The following is a 27,043-nucleotide window of genomic DNA, read 5'->3' as shown; positions in this document are numbered from 1 at the left end:
TTGAGTTTGGCCTAAAAGTTTCTCTGTACATTGTGAACTACAACCTAAATGCAGTTGTTAACGGACTGAAGCCTACTTTTGTGCCAGTCACCGAGTTTTGGCCAATGAAAGGTGGCCAACTGTTCAAACCATGTTCAAATAAGGCAAACGTTGAACTGTGACCAATCCAGCTGTTTTTGTACCTCACTTCCATTTTCTGTGCATCACTTTTCTTTTTCTGTCCATAAATCTTCCACCACTTGGCTGTGCTGGAGTCTCTGAGCCTACTCTGGCTTGGGAGGCTGCCCAATTCATGAATAATTGTTTGCTCAGCTAAACTCTGTTAAACTTAATTTGGCTAAGGTTTTTCTTTTAACAATAGTCATATAGTATACTAATCTATGGTGTTTCTTTATTGAACTATGGTGACATTACCAGAGCTAGTCTCAACTTTCCATAAAAAATCCCTCCTTTGGCTGGGCACAGTGGCTCACGTCTGTAATCCCAGCACTTTGGGAGGCCGAGGCAGGCAGATCACCTAAGGTCAGGAGTTCAAGACCAGCCTGGCAAACATGGTGAAACCCCGTCTCTACTAGAAATACAAAAATTAGCTGGGCATGGTGGCAGGCGCCTATAATCCCAGCTACTCGGGAGGCTGAGGCAGGAGAATCACTTGAACCCAGGAGGCAGAAGTTGCAATGAGCTGAGATCTCGACACTGCACTCCAGCCTGGGCAAGAAGAGTTAAACTCCATCTCCAAAAAAAAAAAGTGGTGTAATTTGTGTATTTACTATCACTGATAGTTCCAATGGTTTTTTTTTTTTTTTTTTTTTTTTGAGATGGAGTCTCACTCTGTGGCCCAGGCTGGAGTGCAGTGGCTTGATCTCAGCTCACTGCAACCTCCGCTTCCTGGGGGGTTCAAGAGATTCTCCTGCCTCAGCCTCCTGAGTAGGATTACAGGCACGTACCACCACTCCTGGCTAATTTTTGTATTTTTAGTAGAGATGGAGTTTCACCATATTGGCCAGGCTGGTCTCGAACTCCTGACCTCAAGTGATTCGCCCACCTCGGCCTCCCAAAGTGCTGGGATTACAGGCGTGAGCCACCACACCCAGCCTGATAGTTCCAATGGTTAATTCAAAAACAAGGCACAGTCCAGGAGTGGTGGCTCACGCCTATAATCCTAGTGCTTTGGGAGGCCGAGGTGGGTGGATCACCTGAGGTCAGGAGTTCAAGACCAGCCTGGCCAACTTGGCAAAATCCCGTCTCTACTAAAAAAATACAAAAAATTAGGCGGGCATGGTGGTGGGTGCCTGTAACCCCAGTGACTTGGGAGGCTGAGGCACAAGAATCAGTTGAACCCAGGAGGCGGAGGTTGCAGTGAGCCAAGATGGTGCCACTGCAGTCCAGCCTGGGCAACAGAAAGAGGCTCTGTCTCAAAAAAAAAAAAAAAAGTCACAGCTGGGTGTGGTGGCTCACGCCTGTAATCCCAGCACTTTGGGAGGCTGAGGCGGGTGGATTGCTTGAGCCCAGGAGTTTAAAACCAATGTAAGCAACATGGCAAAATCAAATATACAAAATTTAGCTGGGTGAGGTGGCGCTCACCTGTAGTCCCAGCTACTTGGGAGACTGAGGTGGGAGGATCTCTGGAGCCCGGGAGGTCGAGGCTGCAGTGAGCTGTGATTGCACCACTGAACTCCAGCCTAGGTGACAGAGGGAGACCCTGTCTCAAAAAAACACGAACAACAACAACAAAAAAACAAAAACAAGGCATGTCAAAGAATCTTCCTTTCTAATTCTCCTGCCTGCTCTTGCTACTGTCACTGACTTATGCCATCCCAGGCTGATGCTGGACTTCATGGCAGTGGCCTGTTTCGTAGTGTTAGGTTCCACTGCACACCAGAGGGAGGCAGCAAGTGGAATTGGGTGAAACTGGACCCCAGACTGGCCTTGTCACTCACTAGCTCTCTGAGTTTGGACAAATGTCTCATCCTCTTTAGTAATCTCATCAAGGCAGTGAGAATTTTAATATCTATCTTATAGAGTTTGTTGTAATGGTTAAATTAGTCACATAAGCATATGCAGCACAATGTCTGGTGTACAGTAAGTGCTTAATAAAAGTAGCTTTTAGTATACTTTCCCTGTTACATTGAATAAAATGCTAGCAACACTACTCTAACACCAACTAAAACAATGGCTACTTCCAGCTGGGTGTGATGGCTCATGCTTACAATCTCAGCACTTTGTGAAGCCAAGGTAGTGGGGACCGCTGGAGCCCAGGAGTCAAGACCAGCCTGGGCAACATAGCAAGACTCTATTTCTACAAAAAATACAAATTAAAAAAAATGGCTACTCTCAAGTGTCCTTCAAAAAGTGTTACTGCTTTGTGGTTTACATTATATCACCTTTCACAAATTATGTTTTACTTCTTGTTTGCTTGTTTTTGTTTTGTTTTGTTTTGAGACGGAGTCTTGCTCTGTTGCCCAGGCTGGAGTGTAGCCTTGCGATCTTGGCTCACTGCAAGCTCCACCTCCCGGGTTCACGCCATTCTCCTGCCTCAGCCTCCCGAGTAGCTGGGACTACAGGTGCCAGCCACCATGCACGGCTAATTTTTTGTATTTTTAGTAGAGACGGGGTTTTACTGTGTTAGCCAGGATGGTCTCGATCTTCTGACCTTGTGATCCGCCCGCCTCGACCTCCCAAAGTGCTGGGATTACAGGCATGAGCTTCCGCGCCCGGCCTGCTTGTTTTTACTACTAATATTTATTTGGTGCCTACCATATCCTAGGTTGCACTACATACTAGGGAATATTGAAAATATGAAGATAAATCAGCAGGTCAGTCTCAGAGAGGCTAAACATAATGAGAATATAAATTTATACTCTGTCGGTTCAAAGTCTGAGCAGAGTTCAGTGGAAATACTGACATGGAGCAATTAACTCTGGGTAAGTAGAGAAAAGAAAATACCGCCGGGCGGGGTGGCTCTATGCCTGTAGTCCCATTACTTTGGGAGGCCCAGGAGTTCAAGACCAGCCTGTGCAACATATTGAGACCTTGTCTTTACTAAAATTTTTAAAAAATTAGCCAGGAGGGGTGGTGCGTTCCTGTAGTCCCAGTTACTTGGGAAGCTAAGGGAGAAGGATTGCTTGAGCCCAGGGATCAAGGCTGTAGTGAGCCATGATTGCGCCGCTGCACTCCAGCATGGGTGACAGAGTGAGACCCTGTCTCAAAAAAAAAAAAAAAAAATAGGTTGGGGGAGAAAAAAAGAAAATCCAAGAAAGTAAATTAGGAGGGTCTTGAAGGCTGAATAAGAAAAGAGCAAGTGCTAGTCCTGGCCTCCCTGGTGCAGCGCACTCCCTGCCTGCTGCAGCCTGACTCGGCCCCCCCGTCTCCCAAGGCCACTCCCCCAGGTATGGCACAGGGCCTCGCCTCACTAAGGCAGCAGCACAGCACACTTGACTTCATGCTTGGCACCAAAGCTGATGGTGAGACCATTCTAAAAGGCCTCCAGTCCATTTTCCAGGATCAGGGGATGGTGGAGTTGGTGCACACCTGGAAGGACCATGGCTATTTAGCAACATGCACAAACAAGAATGGCAGCTTTGCCAATTTGAGAGTTTACCCACATGGATTGTGTTGCTGGATCTTCAGAGTTACAATGGCGATGCACAAGGCAAAGAAGAGATCGATGGTATTTTGAACAAAGCGGAATTGAGTCAGGACAGTACTGGGCGGGTAAAACGATTACCACCTAAGTTCGAGGAGGAGCCATCAACAGATATTGGCCCATTACCTATGGGCGCCTGGTTGAATATGACATAGATTGAGGTGGTGTATGATGAAGATTCATCTTATCAAAATATAAAAATTCTACACAGCAGTTTGGAAATATTCTCATCCTGAGTGGGGATGTTAATTTGGCAGAGAGTGATTTGGCATAAACCTGGGACATCATGGGAAGTGGCAAAGATTACACTGGCAAAGAGGTACTCATTCTGGGAGACAGAGATGGGGGCATATTGTGTGAAATAGTCAAATTAAAACCAAAGATGGTCACTATGGTAGAGCTTGACCAAATGGTGATCAATGGATGAAAGAAATATATGCGAAAAACGTGTGGCGATGTCTTAGACAATCTTAAAGGAGACTGCTATCAGGTTCTAATAGAAGACTGTATTCCGGTACTGAAGAGGTACACCAAAGAAGGGAGATAATTTTATTATGTGATTAATGATTTGACAGCTGTTCCAATCTCCATGTCTCCAGAAGAAGATTCCACATGGGAGTTTCTCAGACTGAATCTTGACCTCTCAATGAAAGTATTGAAACAGGATGGGAAATACTTTACACAGGGGAACTGTGTCAATCTGACGGAAGCGCTGTTGCTCTATGAAGAACAGCTGGAGAATTCTTCATAGAACAGTTGCTCTATGAAGAATTGTTCTGTGGAATTCTCAAAGGAGATCGTCTGTGTCCCTTCATACTTGGAATTCTGGGTATTGTACACTCTTTGGAAGAAAGCTAAACCTTAAAGATGAATAGCCCCTAACCACATGTGTTGCAAATAGCCTTCCTGACCTCCATATGCTGTACATGACATCAGAATGAGTCAGGCAATTGATTGTGAATTCCTCAAAGTTTTCCTTTTTTTAAACTATTATTTTTAATTTTAAAAAGCAAATGGAAAATCTGTATTTTGATGAGCTTAGGGTGTTATTTTTTTGAAAGTCAGCTGAAGGATGGTTAGACAGCACAGCGAAGACTGCTAAATGCACTGACCCCCCCTGGAATGTGATTTTTGTTCCTTTTTATTTCAATGTGGGCTTTTGTTTTTGTTTTTGTTTTGGTAGATCTTCAGTTTGAATGTTTGGAGGAATGAACATCGTTGTTTTGTGCTGAAGGAAAGATCTTGATGGTGTTTCTTTCCCCAATAATTGACTTAGATATTAAAATTTGGTGCTTTCAAGAGAGAGTTTAAAAAATGAATAGGAATTGCTTCAATTAAAATTACAAAAGAGAAAAAAAGAGAAAAAAGCAAGTGTGGTTGTGTGCAGTGGCTCATGCCTGTAATCCCAACACTTTGAGAGGCCGACGCGGGCAGATCACAAGGTCAGGAGTTCGAGACCAGCCTGACCAATATGGTGAAACCCTGTCTCTATTAAAAATACAAAAATTAGCCGGGCGTGGTGGCAGACACCTGTAGTCCCAGCTACTCAGGAGGCTGAGGCAGGAGAATCGCTTGAACCAGGAAGTGGAGGTTGCAGTGAGCCGAGATCGCGCCACTGCATTCCAGCCTGGGCGACAGGGCAGGACTCCGTCTCAAAAAAAAGAAAAAAAAAGGAAAAAGAAAAGAGCAAATGTGTTCCAGTTAGGGAAAACTGGGTATGTAAAGCCACATGGGCATGAAAGGACATGTTATGATAGGGGAAATAAAACTTAAGGAATAAATGGTATAATTGAAGCAGATCTCAGAACTTTCCTTCAAGGCTGGATATTTAACTGCAAGTCTTTGATCTTTGGGGGAAAGGGACTAGAGATGGTTGGAATCCTGGGTAAACACTGACCTTTTAGTATTCTAGAGGTGAGATTTAATTCACTGCTAATTAGTGTTGGTTTTGGCTCCCCTAGGGAAGTGTAAACATAAAGAAGGCAAGGAGCAGGAACTCGGGCAAAGGCAAGTCCATGGGTGTGTACATTTCCAGAACTACTTGGAGAAATTGAGAAGTGCAAAGAAGGTCTTGAAAATAGAACAGGAATTATGTCTCATGCTTTAAAATAAAGTAAATTCTGCTGGAAGCGACTAACACATCACACCCTAAAAATAAAAACAGAGGGAAAATGGAGCCTCTTTTACTGTTGGTGTGATCATTTTAACCTCAGCAGCTTTCCAAGGGAAAACCATAATCAGGTTGTTTTTATTGTCTGCAGGCTGGAGCAAATGCTGGTTTGTAAACATTGTAATGCCTCCAACTCAATAGCCTTAAGAATGTCTACCCGCATTTGAGGTATGCTTCACTGGGAGACATAAGAGTGTTGTGCAAAAGCAATGGGGCAGCTCATCAAACCCACAGTGTTTCAGAAATTTTCCAGCTAGAGAGGTGCTCTGGTTTAGGGGCACATTGAACAAACTTGCCTTTGTTTCAGGAGAAAACACTGGAAAGGGTTTTGCTTTTTTTGTTTGGTTGCTTTTAAATTTTTGCCTTTTATTTTTCTTCATAGAACAGTTGTTTGTGGTGATTTTTTTTTCAACAAGAAAAGGATGTTTATGAGAGAAGTATCTATTTCTGTATCTTCTGGTATCCATGCTACCTTTATTTATTTATTTTAATTTTATTTTATTTCTTTTGTTTTTTGAGACACAGAGTCTCGCTCTGTTGCCCAGGCTGGAGTGCAGTGGCGTGATGTCAGCTCACTGCAAACTCCACCTCCCAGGTCCAAGTGATCCTCCCACCAAAGCCTCCAGAGTAGCTGGGATTATAGGCGCCACCACGCCCAGCTAATTTTTGTATTTTTAATAGAGATGGGGTTTCACCACGTTAGCCAGGCTGGTCTCGAACTCTTGACATCAAGTGATCCATCCACCTGGGCCTCCCAAAGTGCTGGGATTACAGGCATAAGTCACCACAGCCGGCACCGTGCTACCTTTAAAAACATCTGAACAATTCAAATCAATTCAGCCAGTGGTTACAGAGTCTTCCCTGGTGCCCAGAATCTGAAATGAGTAAGATTGAGGACTTGCCCCACAGAAACGCACATTACAGTGGGGAGGACAAGTATGTACACAGTAACTGAAACACCAGACAGGATTTGAAGATGTTGGAAATACCAGAGGAAAAGCTGAATTCCGCTTAGGGTATTAGAAAGAGAAGAGAACAGGAGGGGAGGGGAAGGGAGGAGAGGGGAGGGGAGGAGAGGGGAAAATTTAAGCTGAATTTGAATAATAGGTAGAATTTCAACCATTAGATCGTTGTGATAAGAAAAGGAATAAAATTAATCTCTTGTAAAACAAGAATTTAAAACAAATTTTGTGCTCAGTAACAAAGTAAAACCAGTTTTTATTATTTATTTATCCATTCCATAAACATGTATTGAGTATCTATGAGGTGCCAGGCACTGTTTAGAGATAGAGATGCATAAAATATCTTCCCTGCTCAGGTGAAGAGAGATGTGCACATAAAAACTTATACTACAGAGAGTCAATTATCAACAGAGGGGTGCATAAAATACTCTGGGGCACCACGGACTGGAGGGAGTCAGAGACTTCACATAGGGACAGAGACTTGGAGGTTCAGTGGGGTATGGGTTGAGGAAAACATTATACGCAGGGGGAATGTCATGCATTGTCATGTACAAAGACATAGAAGCATGAAACTGCATGGGATTGTAGGCGAGCCAAGGGGTAATTTCCCTTCACCCTCTGCAGGTTCACTGAAAAGTCACTGACATGAAGCAGATTAATAGGAGAAAAGGCATGCAAATTTGTTTAACATGTATGCACGGAGGCTTCAGAATTAAGACCCAACCCCCCAATGAGGTACAGAAGCTTATCTACCACCACATCTTGATGTTACAGAAAGAATGGGGTCTTGGAGCTGGGTGTGGTGGCTCACGCCTGTAATCCCAGCACTTTGGGAGGCCAAGGCAGGCGGATCACTTGAGGTCGGGAGTTCGAGACCAGCCTGGCTAACATGGTGAAACCCCCATCTCTACACAAAATATAAAAATTAGCCAGGCATGATGGCAGGTGCCTGTAATCCCAGCTACTCAGGAGGCTGAGGCAGGAGAATCACTTGAACCCAGGAGGCAAATGTTGCAGTGAGCCGAGATTGCGCCACTGTACTCTGGACTGGGTGATAGAGCGAGAACCTTTCTCAAAAAAGAAAAAGAAAAGAAAGAGGAAAGAAAGAAAGAAGACTTGGATCCTGGCAAAAGAGATTATGGGAGGGGGGTGGAAAGGAATTCTGTTAAGGGGCAATGAACCAATAGGGAACAGAGACTAACTTGTAAATAGGTCTCTTTGACAGTGAAAGGTTCTGGTCTGCTCAGTTGTGGTTACATTCTTACTCTTGTAGTGGGGAAGAAAAAACAGTTGTTTTCCTTGGAACTGGATCTTAGGCAGATAGGAACTTCAGCTTTCCCAAAGAAGTTGTCTGTCTAAGATCCACACCCACCAAGGTCTTTGGGAACGACCATGGGGACTGGGGGGAATGTCAGTGAGACCTTGCAGTTTCTTCAGTTCAGCATGTCAATATATCATATTCTGGAATATTGGCTGCTAAGCCCCAACAGGATGTTTGTGAGACCTCAAGTACTTGGAGACATCTCAAATATAGGGCATATGGAGGGCGGCAAGTGGGAACAGGGGAGATGAGAAATGAAGCTAGAAATAAAGCCAAGGAGCTTTCTAGACCATGCAATGGAAATCTAATTTTATCCTACAGACATTTTAATGAAGGATTTTAAGCAGGACAGTACTGTGGTAAAATATACATTTTGGAATAATCACACAAGTGGTTTGCTGGAGAATAAAATTGAGCTGGGAATAAAATTAAGATGGGAAGTAGGGAAGCCTGCTAGAAGGTTCTTAAAGCCACCTAGGCACAGAATGGGATTAAGACCGTTAGAGTCCATCACCCTTCATCAAACCACACATGCAACTCAAAATTCAAGCAAAGCTAACCGTATAAGACTAACAAAAACAAAATTCGGATTTTTCTTAGGATGATTACCTAGATGCATTGAGAAATATATATATTGAATATAAAAGTATTTTAAGACTTTTATTTCCGCCTCTCTTGGATGCCCCTGGTCTGCTGGTGCCTTAAAGCATGTGCATCTCTACCTACTGTGGGATCCCAGGATGGAAATGTAAAAGGATTGGGGTGGTGTGGAAGTGGGAGGATCAACAGGATTGGGTGAGGGGAAGGTAGAGGACAGGAATGGCACCTAGGTTTCCTGCTTGGCCAACGGATCGCACATCATTTCTGGGTTTCTGTTCCTTATCCTTCCCAACACATGGCAGAGGTCTCCTCCCAGACAGGAATGGTCCCAACCTGTTCCTGTTGCAGAGGCCCTCTATCCTTTGAGCCTAGTCCAGGCTCCAATAGGGATTTTTAAATACTCTCACGTGAGGACCAAAAATAAATCCCTCCACAGTCTTTAAAATGCTCAGGACCAGAGTCAGCCTGTAACATACCATGGTTTCAGCACCGTTGTCATGAGGCTCCAGAAGCAACCCTGGGGCTCAGGAGAGGAGGGCTCAGCAGGACTCCCTCATTCCTTCCTCCCATCTCTAGTCCTCCTCCTTTTAGTGGCTCCTGTGTACAAAGATAACTCAGTCCCCTCAGTCACTCTGGGACTGTGGCTCAGTGACAAAAGCAGAAGATGCAGCCTGATAGAGACACCAACTCTAAACGTCTGGGAACAAGGCCCCAGGCAGCAACTAAATATATCACTGCGATTGCTCCTGAATGTTCTAGAGCACCAAAGACTCTGTTGGGAAGCATATTCTCACCATGCACTTGGGTCTAGTGTTCATTGCACTGTTTTCCTTTCAAGAGCCTCAAAGCCCTAACTTCAAGAGCAAACAAAAGCAAATTTAGAATGTGTACCAGATATATTCTCAATTATAGCTTCAGCTTCCCCTCTGTGTTCGCCCAGGTGCAGAGTAGAATATGGGCTCCCATATGTGCCATTTACTGTTTTTCATCAATATTTAAGCATCCACCTTTGCCAGAGGGTGTATTCAGGCAACTGGTAACTATGCCACCATTTCAACCACTTATTTGGTGCCTGATATCACTTTTTCTAAGTCATCCTATTTCTGGATTCAAAACTTTGAAAAAAATCTCCATTTTCTTTCTTTCTTTCTTTCTTTCTTTCTTTCTTTCTTTCTTTCTTTCTTTCTTTCCTTCTTTTCTTCCTTTCTTTCTTTCTTTTTCTTTCTTGTTTCCTTTTCTTTTCTTTTCTTTTCTTTTCTTTTCTAGTTGGAGTCTCATTCATTGTCACCCAGGCTGGAGCACAGCGGCACGATCTTGGCTCGCTGCAACCTCCACCTCCCAGGTTCAAGTGATTCTCGTGCCTCAGCCTCCCAAGTAGCTGGGATTACCTGCATGCACCACCGCATCTGGCTATTTTTTTTTTCTTTTTGAGACGGAGTCTCGCTCTGTCACCCAGGCTGGAGTGCTGTGGCACATTCTCTGCTCACTGTAACCTCCACTTCCCAGGTTCAAGTGATTCTCCTGCCTCAGCCTCCAGAGTAGCTGGGATTACAGGTGCCTGCCACCACGCCCGGTTTATTTTTGTATTTTTTTAGTAGAGCCTGGGTTTCGCCATATTGGCCAGGCTGGTCTTGAACTCCTGACCTCAGGTGATCCACCCACCTTGGCCTCCCAAAGTGCTGGGATTACAGGCGTGAGCCACTGCCCGGGCCAATTTTTGTATTTTTAGAAGAGATGGGTTTCACCATGTTGGCCAGGCTGGTCTCAAACTCCTGATCTCAAGTGATCTGCCTACCTCAGCCTCCTAAAGTGCTGAGATTACAGGCGGGAGCCACCATGCCTAGCTCTTTCTCTCTCTCTCTCTCTCTTTCTTTCTTTTTTCTTTCTCCTTCCTTCTTCTCTTTCTTTTTTCTTTCTTTTTTTTTTTTTTTGTCTTACCTTTTTACCCAGGCTGGTCTTGAACACCTGGCCTTAAGCAATCCTCCCACCTCGGCCTCCCAAAGTGCTGGCATTACAGGCATGAGCCACCACACCCAGCCAAAAATATCTCAGTTTTGGAATGCTGGACTCGACCATCCCAGGCATCTGAGCCAGTTGACTGTATCAGGGAGGATTCACTCACTTTTACACACATGGTTATCAGAGACAGGCCACATTCTCAGATCCCAGTAGAGATATATGCATATTTTTAGCCCTTAAACCAAGAAAATCTCTGTTGTAATTATAAGTAGGCAAAACAATATCATCATCAACAATAAAAACACAGCCAGAAGTATACATGGTAAACTTGAAAGAACTTGAATTCCCGACTTCTACCCCAATTTCATTTCCCTCCTTCCTGGCAACAACTGGGCCTTCATTTGTGCAGAACTTTCCTTGAACTTTGCAAATATCTTTCCTTATTTATGAATAGATGTCCAATTACATGAATAGTGACTATCATGAAGCTCTCAGAAATGTGCCCATTTTGCCGGGCGCGGTGGCTTACGCCTGCAATCCTAGCACTTTGGGAGGCCGAGGCGGGCGGATCACGAGGTCAGGAGATCGAGACCATCCTGGCTAACACAGTGAAACCCCATCTCTACTAAAAATACAAAAAAATTAGCTGGGCATGGTAGCGGGTGCCTGTAGTCCCAGCTACTCGGGAGGCTGAGGCAGGAGAATGGCGTGAACCCAGGAGGCGGAGCTTGCAGTGAGCCGAGATCGCGCCACTGCACTTCAGCCTGGGCTAGAGCAAGACTCCGTCTCAAAAAAAAAAAAAAAAAGAAAAAAGAAATGTGCCCATTTTGTGGACTTCATGGTTATTTAACTTACACCCTCCTTATCTTCACACTTATAATTAATTATTAAATTTCAAGCTAAAGTTGTACAGAGGTGGGGGTAGATGTGAACTGAGAATCAGAAACCTTCTCCATGCATACTTCTGAATATTTTTATGTTCAGGCTGTGATCTTTTTGTAGTTTTCTGCATTTAAATAATGTCCAGTCTCTAGAGCTCAAGCTTTGCTCATGAGCTGCCCTGTGAGATGACAGGTCCTCATTATCTGCTTTCACTTACCTCCTTGGGGAAATGTTTTCAGCCAAAAATACTGGGTCAATTAGCAAGTACTATGGAACAGTGTGTAATTCTCAGAACTGGCTCCCAAAGCCCTCTGGCTCCCTGGTGAGCAACACTTAAATGCCTCTCCAACATTGTGTAATCACTTCTTCAATCAGCCGCACATCAGTTCCCGCTCTGGGGAGGGAAGTGTGCCTAATTACATTTGCCTTTCTCTTCATCACTCATGAAGGATGAAGGTCTTCTGTGCGGATGCCTCCTGGGCCCAGCAGTTCTTGGAGTAGTAAAGGCTTAGCCAGCAAAAGGCCCATCTTTTTTTCTTTTTTCGAGATGGAATCTGGCTCTGTTGCCCAGGCTGGAGTGTAGTGGCGCAATCTCGGCTCACGCAGTCACCGCCTCCTGGGCTCAGGTGATTCTCCTGCCTCATCATCCTGAGTAGCTGGAATTATAGGCGTGCGCCACCACGCCCAGCTAATTTTTGTATGTTTAGTAGAGACGATGTTTTGCCATGTTGGCCTGGCTAGTCCCCAATCCCTGACCGCAAGTGATCTGCCCACTTGGGCCTCCCAAAGTGCTGGGATTACAGGCATGAGCCACCATGCCTGGTCCCATCTTTTCCTTTTAACAAGCAGTTTACTTTGCTTTCCCAAGCCAAGTAGACCTGCATGAGCTTTGACTTCATGATTCTTGTTCTTTAGTGGATTTACGTTATTACTTACTACGCTCCCTTCAGTAATCCCTACGTTATTACTTACTATGCCAGTTTGGATCTGACATATTTTCTCTTCCTGTAAAGTCCAGAATGACTGCAGATACCTACATAATTTATGGTTTTCCTGGCTCCCCAGGAAATACATCACTGGGGATGCAGGCACTCCCCGGAGGCTTTTCTGTTTCCTATCATGATGAATATTTATTTGATTTGAAAAAACCAACTCATTCTTTTGATCTTGGTGTACATATAGGTATATACCTATAAAGAAATGTAAATATCCTTTATTGCCATTTTATTTCCTGAGTAGCATTTTAAAATGTAGTATTGTTTTGTATGGACTAAATAAGGCTTTTTCTGAAGACCCCAGGCATGGTTTTCTGTGAAGTGAGTTGAGGAAATGGAAACTGGTGAGTCTGACTCTGTGTTTGCTCAGGGCTGGTACTAAGTGAGCCCCCTATGAATTTTGAACTGTCATTCATGATAATTGAGGAAAGAAAAGCTGTATCAGGAGAGAAATCAGATGCGATGACCATGAACACAAAAAGCTGCCTTTTTTCTCTGAGATGCAGGATGTGCATTTAAATATTAATCTCTTGAGATGAGTGCATTTCATATCTTTTGGTAGTGCAATAAAGAAAGGTATCAGAGCTTGAGTAAAAAGATACAGAAATATTGGCACTTAGTGCATGAAGGCTTTTTGGAAGAGGTGAGCAAGAAGTATTTTGGTAACTGCGGACAAGTCATGTAAACTTTTTGTCCTTTGTCTCCTAATCCATAAAGTGAGGAGGTAGGAGGAGAGAAGCACTGAGGTGTCTTCAATTTCTTGCCTTCCCCGATTGTATAAGTCTTTATATTTTGGACAGTTTGAGCAAAGACCAGTAGGCAGGATCTAAATAAAAGTATGAAAATGGAGACAGTTGTTGAGAATGTAAGCTGGCTGGAAAATGTGGGCAGAGATGGGAATGACAGAAAGAGAACATAAATGGTCTGGAATCAGAAAGTTATATTTAATCCAAAAATGTGGTCAAGGTAGGAAAAGGATTTTGGGAGCCGCTGGATGGATGGTCTGCATGAAGTGAATATTTTCTAGTGTGACATTTTAATTCCTTTAGTTATTTTAACAGCTTTATTGAGATATAATTCAGATACCATACAATTCACTCATTTAAAGTATACAACTCAATGGTTTTACATATTCAGAGAGTTGTGCATACACCACTACTATCAATTTTAGAACATTTTCATTACCCTAAAAAGAAACCCTGCTTTGCTTAGCCAGCTTTACCAATCTCTCCCCTCATACTCCAGTCAACCATGAATCTACTTTCTGTCTTTATAAATTTGCCTCTTCAGAACGTTTCATGTAAATGGAATCATAAAATGTGGTCCTTTGTGACTGGTTTCTTTCGCTTAATGTAACGTTTTCAAGAGTCATTCATGTTGTAGCATGTATCGGTGCTTCATTTCTGTTTATTACTGAATAGTATTCCATTGTATGGATATACTACATGTATTTATCCATTCATCAGTTGATGAATATTGGATTGTTTCCACTTTTTGGCTACTATAAATAAAGCTGCTGTGAGCACTCATATACAAGTTTTTGTGTGGACACGCAAAAAAAAAAAAAAAAAAAAGAGTCCTGCACCATATTACGTTCCAACCAGCAGCATATTATGGTTCCAGTTTCTCCACACCCTTGCCAACACTTGTTACTAATTATCTTTTTTATTCTAGCAGGTATGAAGTGGTATCTGATTGTGGTTTTGCATTACCTGACGGATAATGATGCTGAACATCCTTTAATGTGCTTATTGGCCATTTGTATATCTTCTTTGGAGAAATGTCTATTCAGATCTTCTGTCTATTTTTTTTTTTTTTTTTTTGAGATGGAGTTTTGCTCTGTCACCCAGACTGGAGTTCAGTGGCACTATCTTGGCTCACTGCAACCTCCGCCTGAGTTCAAGAAATTCTCCTGCCTCAGCCTCCCGAGTACCTGGGATTACAGGTGTGTGCCACCATGCCTGGCTAATTTTTGTATTTTTAGTGGAGACAGCATTTCACCATTTTGGCCAGGCTGGTCTTGAACTCCTCACCTCAGGTGATCCACCCACCTTGGCCACCCAAACTGCTGGGATTACAGGCATGAGCCTCCGTGCCCAGACCTCTATTTTTCTTTTTTTGAGACTGAGTCTCAGTCTGTCGCCCAGGCTGGAGTGCAGTGGCTCCATCTGAGCTCACTGCAACCTCATCTCCTGGGTTCAAGTGATTCTCCTGTCTCAGCCTCCTGAGTAGCTGGGATTGTAGGCACCCACCACCATGCCCGGCTAATTTTTGTATTTTTAGTAGAGATAGGGTTTCACCATGTTGGTCAGACTGGTCCTGAACTCCTGACCTCAAGTGATCTGCCTGCCTCGGCCTCCCAAAGTGCTGGGATTACAGGCGTGAGCCACCGTGCCCGGCCTCCTCTGTCTATTTTTAATTGGGTGATATATTAGTATGTTTTGCATTGCTATAAAGGAATACCTGAGACTGGATAATTTATAAACAGACCTATTTGTCTCACAACTCTGCCAGCTCTACAAGAAGCATGGTACCATCATCTGCTCAGCTTTTGGTGAGACCTCAGGAAGTTTGCATTCATGGTGGAAGGCAAGAGGAGCCAAGGTGGCACATGGCGAGAGAGGGAGTGAAAGAGAGAGGAGGAGGTGCCATGCTCTTTAAAACAACCAGCAATCCGTGGACTAACAGAGAGAACTCACTCACTAACACAGGGGACAACATGAAGCAATTCATGAGGGATCCTTCCCCATAATCCAAACATCTCTCATTAGGTCCCACCTCCTTCATAATTGAGGATCAAATTTTTCTTCTTTTCTTTTTTTTTTTTTTTTTTGTGAGTCTCATTCTGTCTCCCAGGCCCCAGTGCAGTGGCACAGTCACATTCACTGCAGCCTCAACTTCTCAACTCAAGAGATCCTGCCACCTCAGTGCCCCCACTCCACCCACCATGAGCTGAGATTGCAGGAATGATATGGTTTGGCTGTGTACCCACCCAAATCTGATCTTGAATTGTAGTTTCCATAATCCCCATGTGTCATGGGAGAGGCCAGGCAGAGATAATTGAATCATGGGGGCAGTTTCCCCATCGGTTCTTGTGATAGTGAGTGAGTTCTCATGCGATCTGACGCTTTTATAAGGGGCTTTTCCCGCTTTTGCTCAGCACTTCTCCTTGCTGCTATCATGTGAAGGAGGACATGTTCGCTTCCCCTTCTGCCATGATTGTAAGTTTCCTGAGGCCTCCCCAGCCCTGTGGAACCATGAATTATTAAACCTCTTTCCTTTATAAATTATTAAACCTCTTTCCTTTATAAATTTTCAGTTCGAGACCAGCTTGGCCAACATAATGAAACATATGAACATAATGAAACCTGAGCTGGGTGTGGTAGGGCATACCTGTAATTCCAACTACTCAGTAGTCTTTATTAGGAGTCTCAGGTATGTCTTTATTAGCAGCATGAGAAAGGACTAATACAAGGCATGAACCACCACACCTGTCTAATTCTAAAAATTTTATTTGTAGAGACAGTGTCTCACTGTGGTGCACAGGCTGGTCTCAAACTCCTGGGCTCAAGGGATCCTCCCACCTCAGCCTCCCAAAGTGCTGGGATTGCTGATATGAGCCACCATACCTGTCCTGGGGATCAAATTTCAACATGAGATTTGGAGGGGACAAATATCCAAATGATATCAGGTGATATTAAAACAATTATTGAGTTGTGTTACTTACAGATTCCATATACAAATACAAGTACCTTATTAGACACACAATTTGCAAAAACGTTTCCTGTTCTGTGAATTATCTTTACACTTTCTTGATTGTGTCTTTTTTTTTTTTTTTTTTTTTTTGAGATGGAGTCTGGCTCTGTCGCCCACAGGCTGGAGTGCAATGGTGCAGTCTTAGCTCACTGCAACCTCCGCCCCCTGGGTTCAAGTGATTCTCCTGCCTCAGCCGCCCGAGTAGCTGGGACTACAGGCGTGTGCTACCAAACCCGGCTAATTTTTCTATTTTTAATAGAGACAGGGTTTCACTATGTTGGCCAGGCTGGTCTTGAACTCCTGACCTTGTGATCCGCCCACCTCGGCCTCCCAAAGTGTTGGGATTACAGGCGTGAGCCACCGTGCCCAGCCAATTGTGTCCTTTGATGCATACGATTTTTAAATTTTGATAATGCCCAGTTTATGTATTTTTTCTTTTATTGCTTATATTTTTGTATTTTTGGTTTCATATCTAAGAAACAATTGCCTAATCCAAGGTTGTGCAGATTTATGCCTATGTTTTCATCTAAGAGTTTTATATCTTTAGCTCTTACATTTAGGTCTTTAATGCATCTTGAATTAAATTTTGTTTATGGTCTAAGGTAAAGGTCTAACTTTATTCTTCTGCATGTGGATATCTCTTTTTTTTTTTTTTTTTTTTTTTGAGATGGAGTCTCACCCAGGCTATAGTGCGGTGGCACCATCTCGGCACACTGCAACCTTCACCTCCCAGGTTCAAGCGATTCTCCTGCCTTAGCATCCCGAGTAGCTGAGATTACAGGTGGGCACCACCACGACTGGCTAATTTTTGTATATTTAATAGAGACAGAGTTCCATTGGCCAGGCTGATCGCAAACTCCTGACCTCAGGTGATCCGCCCGCCTTGGCCTTCCAAAGTGCTGGGATTACAGGCGTGAGCTACTGCACCTGGCCCACGGTGGCTCTCTTTATTTTGTAGTTATATATTTTTATTTTCTTAAGATTTGCTCTAAGGCATACAATATAAATTTTAACTTAATCAAAAGCTAGTTTAGATTTATACTAACTTCATTTCAGTGGGATCCAGAAACTTTATTCCTTTGCAGCTCCATTTCCTCTTTTCCCTTGTTATGCCATTATTGTTATGTGTATTACATCTGTATATGTTAAAAATATGACACATAGTTATAATGATTACTTTATATAATGTTAAGTGCTTTGAAGAAGCCGAGAGAAGAAGGTAGTAAGCATAGGGGGGTCATGAGAGAAGAAGGCAGTAAGCATAGGGCGGTCATGATAAGCCCCGAGAGTGCAGAGATGCCCTCTGCTCTGCCCTCATGACATCCCCTCTCCTGGAACAGTGTCTGCCACATATTGGTGCTCACTTGATACACAAATGAATGAATGATGATCTCCATATAGACATTAATAAATGAACTCACAGCGAGTCCCAATAAGGTGTGGAGATAAATAAGAGATTAAGAGAATACTGTTAAGTGAGTTGTGGTGCTGTTGGGGCAGAGAGAAGAGTGCCTTTCTGATTTGTCAAAAGAAAAACCTTAGGCTGGGTGCTGTGGTTCATGCCTGTAATCCCAGCACTTTCGGAGGCTGAGGTGGGCCGATCACTTGATGTCAGTAGTTCTAGACCAGCTTGGCCAACATAATGAAACCTGAGCTGGGTGTGGTAGTGCATACCTGTAATTCCAACTACTCAGGAGGCTGAGGCATGAGAATTGCTTGAACCTGGGAGGCAGAGGTTGCAGTAAGCCAAGATTGCGCCACTGCACTCCAGCCTGGGTGATGAGCGAGACTGTCTCAAAAAAAAAAAAAAAAAGAAAAAGAAAAGGAAAAAGATAGAAAAGAAAAGAAAAACCTTAGATGAATTAAATTTAAAGAGTTTAATTGAGCAAAGACCGATTCTCCAATTGGGCAGCCCCCGAATCAGAACAGGTTCAGAGAGGCTCCAGGGCAGCTGTGTGGTCAAAGAAGATTTATGAATAGAAAAAGGAAAGTGATGCACAGAAAACGGAAGTGAGGTACAGAAACAGCCGGATTGGTTATACAGCGTTTGCCCTGTTTGAACACAGTTTGAACAGTTGGCTGCCTTTGATTGGTTGAAACTTGATGACTGGCACAAGGGTAGGTTAATCTATTTATGCATTTAGTTAGGTTACAGTTCACTATTACAGAGAAACCATTAGGCTGAACTTAGAATATTTAAGCAGGCAGCTTTAGGCTAATCTTAACAGATACAAGTAGCTCCTTGAGGACAGGAACTATGTCTTATGCATTTTATGCCCAGCACAGTGCTTAGCATGTAGTAGATGCTCAGTAAATGTTGAATAAACGGATGAAGCATTCTGTGGTTAGTGCAGATCTTGGAGGAGGAGGCATGAGAGTTTCAGTCCCTTTGCTTTCCAAGTGGACAGACACTACCTCCGGCTCACTCAGTGTCTATTATGGCTCTATACTGGTGCTGCTTCTGAGGTCCTGAGGCCATCTATTTTGTTTGTGAAAAAGTTCTAGCCTTGCCTTATGTCCCACATTCCCCAGGAGATTGTCAGCTCCCTTTGTGAATTCTGAGCAGGATGTCCAATCACTGAAGGATGAGAAATACGATATTATGGTTTAGGACAGAGCAGAGGAAAGACAGGATGAATTTATAATAATCAAATTGGTGGGTTGCTGGGTGGGCAGTGAGAAGAGAGAGAAGAAAACTATTAGTGATAGACTAAGGCAACTGAGAGAAAACCTGTGGTATTCCACATTTATTTACTCATTCATTCACCCCTGAAACATTTATCAAAAGCCTACTTTGGGCCAGGTGTGGTGGCTCACACCTGTAATCTTAGTACTTTGGGAGGCCGCAGTGGGAGGATTGCTTAAGCCCAAGAGTCAAAGTCAATACTGGGCAACACAGAGGGACCCCATCTCTACAAAAAATGAAGAAAAAAAATTAGCCGAGCATGGTGGCGAATGCCTTTAGTCCCAGCTACTTGGGAGGCTGAGACTGAAGGATCACTTTAGCCCAGGAGTTCGAGGCTGCAGTGAACTATGATCTTGCTACTGTACTCCAACCTGGGCGACAGAGTGAGCCTGTCCCTTAAAAAAAAAAAGAAAAAAGAAAGCCTGCTTTGTAGCAGGCTAGAGACAGCATATATCAAAGTGTTCAGCTTACCTTATACCAAGTATTAAATCCTGGACATTAAAAAAATGTTAGATTGTGCTGGGCACAGTGGCTCACGCCTGTAATCCCAGAACTTTCGGAGGCCGAGGTGGGCAGATCACGAGGTCAGGAGTTTGAGACCAGCCTGACCAACACGGCGAAACCCCATCTCTACTAAAAATAGAAAAATTAGCCTGGCGTGGTGGTGCATGCCTGTAATCCCAGCTACTCCGGAGGCTGAGGCAGGAGAATCGCTTGAACTTGGGAGGCGGAGGTTGCAGTGAACCGAGATCGTGCCACTGCACTCCAGCAGTGGCAACAGAGCGAGACTCCGTCTCAAAAAAAAAAAAAAAAAGTTAGGTTGTTATAAAAACATTCAGGAAATAACGATATAGCACACAGTGCTGCTTAAGAACCCTGAGGCTGGGGCCTCCCTGCCTGGGCTTGAATCCCAGCTGGGGAGAGTCACCTGATAGCATCTCCTTGTGCTGACTAAAGCTCCCTGTTCTGTAAACCTGATATATTAGCACCTACCTTCTAAAATTCTTGTAAGGATTAAATAGTTAATACACATACAGTATCTAGAATAATGTCTACCACATAAAATGTGTTATATAAGAGCTGTTATTGACATAATTATTAAGGGCCAGAATAGTTCATTGAGATTATCCTCTAAATTTCAATAAAATTTTGGATATCTCATTTTCCATATTGCCTTGCTACCTAGACATTTTCATAGTAACAGCCATGTACGTACATATCTATCATACAGCTTGAGCTATTAAGAACCAACAGCTCTCTTCTTATTAATGTTACTTTCCTTTTGTTAAATGATTACCATGGCAAAGAGCTGTTTTCTGCCTTTGAAAAATCAGCTTCACTCCAGAGGTTACCAGAACAGAGAAGAAAATCTGATAGGTGGGAAACCTTTGAGCCCCTAGATGGATAATTCAGAGGGCAGGAAAGCAGCTGCTTTTGTTTCAAATTAGGTTGATATAAATGAATTCCTGCCTGAGATTTCAGTGCTTTGGCAGATCAATGGGCTCAGGAATCAAAGGCATCAAAGGTGATGTTTCTAATGTGAATGTATGAGCCTTTTAAAACACTAATTAAAGACTGTCCCTCGTTGGTTTTATTGTGCAAAAATAGCAGCATCATGAAAGATTCTTTTTGAGGGTTAAAAAAAAAATCCATTGATTAGAAAGATACAGTAGAAAGGTTGAATATATTACTTTATTTTCACTTATTTTTTTTTGTCTTTTTGTTTTTTTTTTCCTTTTTCTGGAGAACGGGGTCTTGCTATATTGCCCAGGCAGGTCTCGAACTCCTGGGCTCAAGCTATCCTCCCGCCTCTTGCCTCCCTGAGAGCTGGGATTACAGGCGTGAGCCACCGCACCCGGCCTATTTTCATCACTGAATACAAGAACCTATGCGCTGTCCCCTCACCCCTAACACCCCCAGTCGAAGTGTCCCATAGTCTACCTGCATTGCTTGGACCCCTGAAGTACAATTCATTTGTACAATTAAGATTTGTTAGGCTGAGGCAGGAGAATCGCTTGAACCAGGGAGGCAGAGGTGGCAGTGAGCTGAGATTGTGCCATTGCACTCCAGCCTTGGCAACAAGAGCAAAAAACTCATCTCAGAAAAAAAAAAAGAAAAAAGATTTGTTTTACTGTGGAACTATAAGGTCTGTTCCAGTCAATTTCCTTAGTAGAAACACAGATTGTACAGTTGTTCCTCAGTAACTGAGGGATTGGTTTTTTTACCTAAAAGGAAGAAGCTGAGACAAAATTAATATAAGTAGAGGGTTCATTTGGGTCAAGTTTAAGGATTACAACTCGAGAGCACAGATTCAAGTTGCCCTGAAAATACTTTCTGATTAACAGCAATAACAAGTGAATTTTTTTTTTTTTTTGAGACAGCTTCTCGCTCTGTCACCCAGGCTTGGGGGCAGTGGCGCGATCTCGGCTCACTGCAACCTCTGCTTCCTGGGTTCAAGCAATTCTCTGCCTCAGCCTCCCAAGTAGCTGGGATTACAGGTGTCCACCATCACACCCAGCTAATTTTTGTATTTTTAGTAGAGATGGAATTTCGCCATCTTGGCCAGGCTGATCTTGAACCCCTGACCTTGTGATCCACCTGCCTTGGCCTCCCAAAGTGCCGGGATTACAGGCCTAAGCCATTGCGCCTGGCCACAAGTGGATTTTTAAAAGGGGGACAGATACAAAAAGAGTGGGCTGATACAAAGTTGTTTTCCAGGAATTCTCATTCATTTACAGAAATAACATTGATTAGCGATTGACTATATATTCTTAAGCTACAGTGTCAGGGTTATAGTGGCCAGTGTGGAATTATTAGTTTAGTTTTTAGCTAATTGTGGCAATAGCAAGCAGTGTTAACAGATGATTGCATATTGCACCACTACACTCCAGCCTGGGCAACAGAAAGAGACCCTCTTTCCAAAAAAAAAAAAAAAAGAGATAACTACATAGCTCAAAAAGGCGTGATTACTGTCTTATTTTAATACCTCTCTCTGGACCTAACAATTAAAAGGACTTGCATTCCTCAGATAAAAGTTATTTTCTTTTTTTTAAGTTGAACAATTTTAATTAAGTTACTCGTAAGCAGTAAAATTTTATGCAGTTTCGTGAAAAGTCCCATGTTTCACATGCTTAAATTATGTTTCATTGTCTTTACTTGAAGGTTTTGAAGGTGGGACCTTCTTCTGAATCTTTCTAGTGGTTGAATAAAGTACATATTCTGGGGTGCTACTCACAGTGAATTTATGGCTTGTCCAAATAAATTTACTAGCAATAGGTGATTTTATAGGAGGATCTTCAGTCATACAGTGAAGCCAATGAAGCCACTCAAGAGGCACCAGGCTTCCATCCACATCCCAGGATGTGCTTCTGCCATTCATTTCAGTAGCGTATATAACCTCTCTGTGATGGCCAGAAAACTGCTTGTTATCTTCATAGTATTTGCTTCCCTATTTGTCTTCAAAGTCAAAAAGGGTCACCACCCTTAAGAAGCTGACAGCCTGACAAGAGAGACAGCCTGATATAAAAGTCATAACTGTACAAAGTTGTGGAGAAAACCACAATGTTAACTGCAGGTGTTGGAAGTACAAAAGAGAACTCTACATGGTTTATGGTGAGTGGGTCAGTGAGGGAAGCTTCCTGAAAGAAGTATCACTGAAATGAGTCTTAAAGGAGCAGTAGGAATTTGCAGAAGGTAGGAGCATGCCTGGTGCCTTCAAGTAAGAGTGGAGGAGACCAGCATGGCTGGAGTGTAGTTTCAAGGGTGTGATTGAGAGTGACTTTAGGAAGGATGGGGACCATATTGGGCAGGGCCTTGAATGCCCTTTTAAGGGTTTTAGCTTTTACTCTAAGTGAGATGGGAAGCCATCAAAGGGTTTTGAGTAGAGAAGTGACATGATGTGATATTTTTAGAAGGATCTTTCTGGATGCTTTGTTAGAAACAAACCCTGTTAAAGGTGGGCAGGAGGCAGGGAAGGACAGAGGCTGTAACTGTAACAGGATCAAAAGCCAGTAGTGGCTTACACTTGATGGTAAATGTCTGTGTTCTGGAAATATTTTGAAGGTAGAGCCAATGGGATTTGCTGACAGATTGGTGTATGAGAGAGAAAGAGGAGTGAGGATGTTTGGCTTCAGCTAGAAGGATGTCTTGCCATTTACCAATATGGGGAAAACTGTGAGAGGAACAAGTCTGGAGAAGAAAATCAGAAGTTTAGTTCTCATACTTTAAAGTAAATATGAGAGATTACTCCCCAAAGGACAGTAGTTTTTCCTAAAGAGGAACTAGATGGAGGACATGGTGAAGATAAAGTCATCTTCTGAGTGTCAAGTATAATGCACTCAGCATGATGCCTGTGATGGCAGGTAGAGCGGGTGGATGAACCCCTCAGTGCATGGATCCTGCTCTCAAGGACAGCTTGTGAGGAGGCTTAACTCACACAAATGAGCTAGAAAGATATGAAGTCAAGGACCAGATTATGGGATACAGATCTCAAGTGGCACAGGATAGTAGCAGAGGGAAATGTGAGTGTGGTAGTCAAAGTAGTCTGAAGTAGTCAAAGAAGGCCTCTAGAAGGCAGTGGGGGCAGGAGCCATCCTCACAGTATGGGGATGACTTGGACAGAGTGGAAAAGGGTCAAGATTGTGAGAACAAGCAGGTTCCATTTGGGGCACAGATAATCCGTGCCTAGCTGGAAGAGTTGCTGGGAGGATTTTAAAAGAATTGGTTCACCGGGCGCAGTGGCTCATGCCTGTAATCCCAGCACTTTGAGAGGCTGAGGAAGGCGGATCACCTGAGGTCAGGAGTTCAAGACCAGCCTGACCAACATGGAGAAACCCTGTCTCTACTAAAAATACAAAATTAGCCCGGCATGGTGGCGCATGTTGGTAATCCCAGCTACTCGGGAGGCAGAGGCAGGAGAATCGCTTGAACCTGGGAGGCAGAGGTTGCGGTGAGCCGAGATTGCGCCATTGCACTCCAGCCTGGAGACAGAGCGAGACTCCGTCTCAAAAGAAAAAAAATAATAAAATAAAAATAAAAAATAAAATAAAAGAATTGGTTCTTGGCACATAGTAAGCACTTGATAATAGATAGCTAACAATATTTCTTATACTGGGGGAATAGCTGGAGATAGAACTGTGTAAAACTCTCTTGAATCCAACCCGTCTTCCATATCCCTGTGTTTCCCACTCCTTTGCTACCCTTTGCCCTTTTTCCTTTCCTGGGTTGTGCTCTAACACTTCTAGTAGAGCACCTTCAAATATGACTTTCTAGGTTGTCTGAGGGGAGAAAGGGAATTGGGCTATGCTATTTCACAAGTCCATCTAGGGTTTATTATGAGTTTTTAAAAAAATTATTATTTATTATGGGTTTTTATTATTTTTATGGGTTTTATTAATCTCATCCATGTGGATACTACAAAGGTCCAGAAGGGGGCAATGTGACACTTGGACTTAAGAGTTTTTTTCACAAATGTTTTGGAATTCACCCCATATTGTCTAATCCAGGATCTCAGAAGGGCAGGGCTGGAATGATCTGTAAACATCATAGGTTCCAACATTCTCACTTGCCAGTAAAGATACTGAACCTAGAGAGTGGAAAAGACTGGCTCAAGGTCACAAAGACATTTCGTGGGAAAGCTGAGACTGTAACCTTGTTCTGACCCTGAGTGTATATTATTCCATGACCTCACTTGGTTGTTTAATTTGGGGGAATCTCCCTCAGAAGCACAGTTTCTCAAAACTGTGTCATTTACTGATAACTTTTAAAGGAATTAAATTCTCATAACTCCTTGGTTGAGACCTTTTTTTTTTTTGACTTGGAGTCTCACTCTGTCGCCCAGGCTGGAGTGCAGTGGCACAATCTCGGCTCACTGCAACCTCTGCCTCCTGGGTTCATGCCATTCTTCTGCCTCAGCCTCCCGAGTAGCTGGGACTACAGGTGCCTGCCACCACACCTGGCTAATTTTTTGTATTTTTAGTAGAGACAGGGTTTCACCGTGTTAGCCAGGATGGTCTCGATCTCCTGACCTTGTGATCCGCCCACCTCAGCCTCCCAAAGTCTTGGGATTACAGGCGTGAGCCACCGTGCCCGGCCGAGACCTGTTTTATTATAAATAAATATAAACAAAAATTTTACATTAAAGATACTGAAAATGTACAAATATAAAACTCCAGTTTAAATTTATTTTCCCAACCAGGTGCTGTGGCTCACTCCTGTAATCCCAGCATTTTGGGAGGCTGAGGCAGGCAGATCACTTGAACCCAGGAATTCAAGACCAGCCTGGCCAACATGGCAAAACCCTGTCTCTACAAAAAAACCCCTAAAAATCAGCTAGGTGTGGCAGGGCACATCTGTGATCCCAGCTACTTGGGAGGCTGAGGTGGGAGGCTCTCTTGAGACCAGGAGGTGGAGGTTGCAGTGAACTGAGATCGTTCCACTGTACTCCAGTCTGGGTGACAGAATGAGACCCTGTCTCAAAAACAATTAATTAATTAATTAACTTTCTTTTCCTTAAAGCTCGTATACATATAAAGCAAAACAAATTTTACTGAGTTAAGCACACAAAAAAACCTTCAAACCAATGAAATTTAGGTTAACAGTATTACATGAAAAATATAGATGATACTGTTTTGTCGAAATTAATTTGCTACTCACAAGTGAATGTAGTACTTTTTAAAACAATAACACGCTTACTTGCTTCACCTTAGTTTCTTTAACATGACCAGTCCTCAATACTTTTGGGCCAGGTGTGGTGGCTCATGCCTGTAATTCCAGCACTTTGGGAGGCCAAGGCAGGTGGATCACATGAGGCTGACCTGAGTTCGAGGCTAGCCTGGGCAACATGGCGAAACCCCGTCTCTACTAAAAATACAAAAATTAGCCGGGCGTGGTGGCAGGAGCCTGTAATCACAGGTACGCGGGAGGCTGAGGCAGGAGAATTGCTTGAACTGGGAGGTGGAGGTTGCAGTGAGCTGAGATCGCGCCATTGCACTCCAGCCTGGGCTACAAGAGCAAAACTCCATCTCAAAAAAAAAAAAAAAAAAAAAAAGATTCTTTAATTTAATTTGCCTGAAGGTATAAATAATTGGAAATACCTTGATGTATCAGAAAACTAAAATCAGGAATCTCTGTCATTGGTCCACTGTACTTTATATCTACCTATCTAAACCTTTATAGGCTATACAGATAGATGTAGACAAGACAGATAAAATCTGTCTCTATTTATACATATTCATGAATATCAACCTATATCTGTATCTTTTTTTTCTTTTTTAAATTTTAGCCTTTTTTTTTTTTTTTTTTTGAGATGGAGTCTGGCTCTGTTGCCCAGGCTGGAGTGCAGTGGCACCATCTCAGCTCACTGCAGCTTCTGCCTCCTGAGTTCAAGTGATTCTTCTGCCTCAGCCTCCTGAGTAGCTGGGACTACAGGCTCATGCCACCATGCCCAACTAATTTTTGTATTTTTAGTAGAGATGGGGTTTCACTATGTTGGCCAGGGTCTCGAACTCCTGACCTCGTGATTTACCCACCTTGGCCTCCCAAAGTGCTGGGATTACAGGTGTGAGCCACCAAGCCCAGCCTAATTTTAGCCTCTTTTTTTTTTTCTTTAAGAGCGAAGACTTCCTTTGAAATATCTCTATCTTTACCTATAGATAAACAGATACCAATTACATATAAATTTCAAGTTATAAAACTAGTTGTACATGTTATAAAATGTTCAAACAACCCAGAAACAAATGGAGTAAGAAATGAAAGCCCTCTTGCACAAACATTGGGTTGCCATAACAAAGGTCGAAACAATAAAGGCTTAAAGAAGATAGAATCTTATATCTCTCACATCATAATATAAAAGGTAGCAATCCTGGGTTGATCTGGTGACTGTGTAGTGATGGGTTTCGGCTCCTTCTCGGTGGCTCTGCAATTCTCAACACATGGCTTCCATCTTGGTCCAAGGTGGCTGTTTCCATTTACCCCACTGTGTCCACATTCTAGCTAGCAGGAAGATGGGAAGAAGGAAGAGGCGAGAGGTCATGCTTCTTTTTTTAAAGGTCACAACATGGAAGTCA

General features: G+C 43.1%; 2 protein-coding genes across 4 annotated transcripts in view; both read left to right on the top strand.

Moving 5' to 3' along the window:
* Positions 1-27,043, top strand: part of NIM1K (NIM1 serine/threonine protein kinase) — an 88,400-nt gene that overhangs the window by 11,077 nt on the left and 50,280 nt on the right. The window lies entirely within an intron of this gene.
* Positions 1,046-22,420, top strand: LOC100974711 (spermine synthase). Its single transcript, XM_063604481.1, is given in 5 exon segments — positions 1,046-3,608; positions 3,611-3,730; positions 3,733-3,803; positions 3,805-3,853; positions 3,856-22,420. Coding segments are annotated over 5 exon segments (1,113 nt in total). The 5' UTR covers positions 1,046-3,391; the 3' UTR covers positions 4,512-22,420.

The sequence above is a fragment of the Pan paniscus genome, chromosome 4 (assembly GCF_029289425.2).
Source record: "Pan paniscus chromosome 4, NHGRI_mPanPan1-v2.0_pri, whole genome shotgun sequence".
Lineage (NCBI taxonomy): Eukaryota > Metazoa > Chordata > Mammalia > Primates > Hominidae > Pan > Pan paniscus.
The sequence above is the reverse complement of the archived record's forward strand: the minus strand, read 5'-3'. Positions and strand labels throughout refer to the sequence as shown.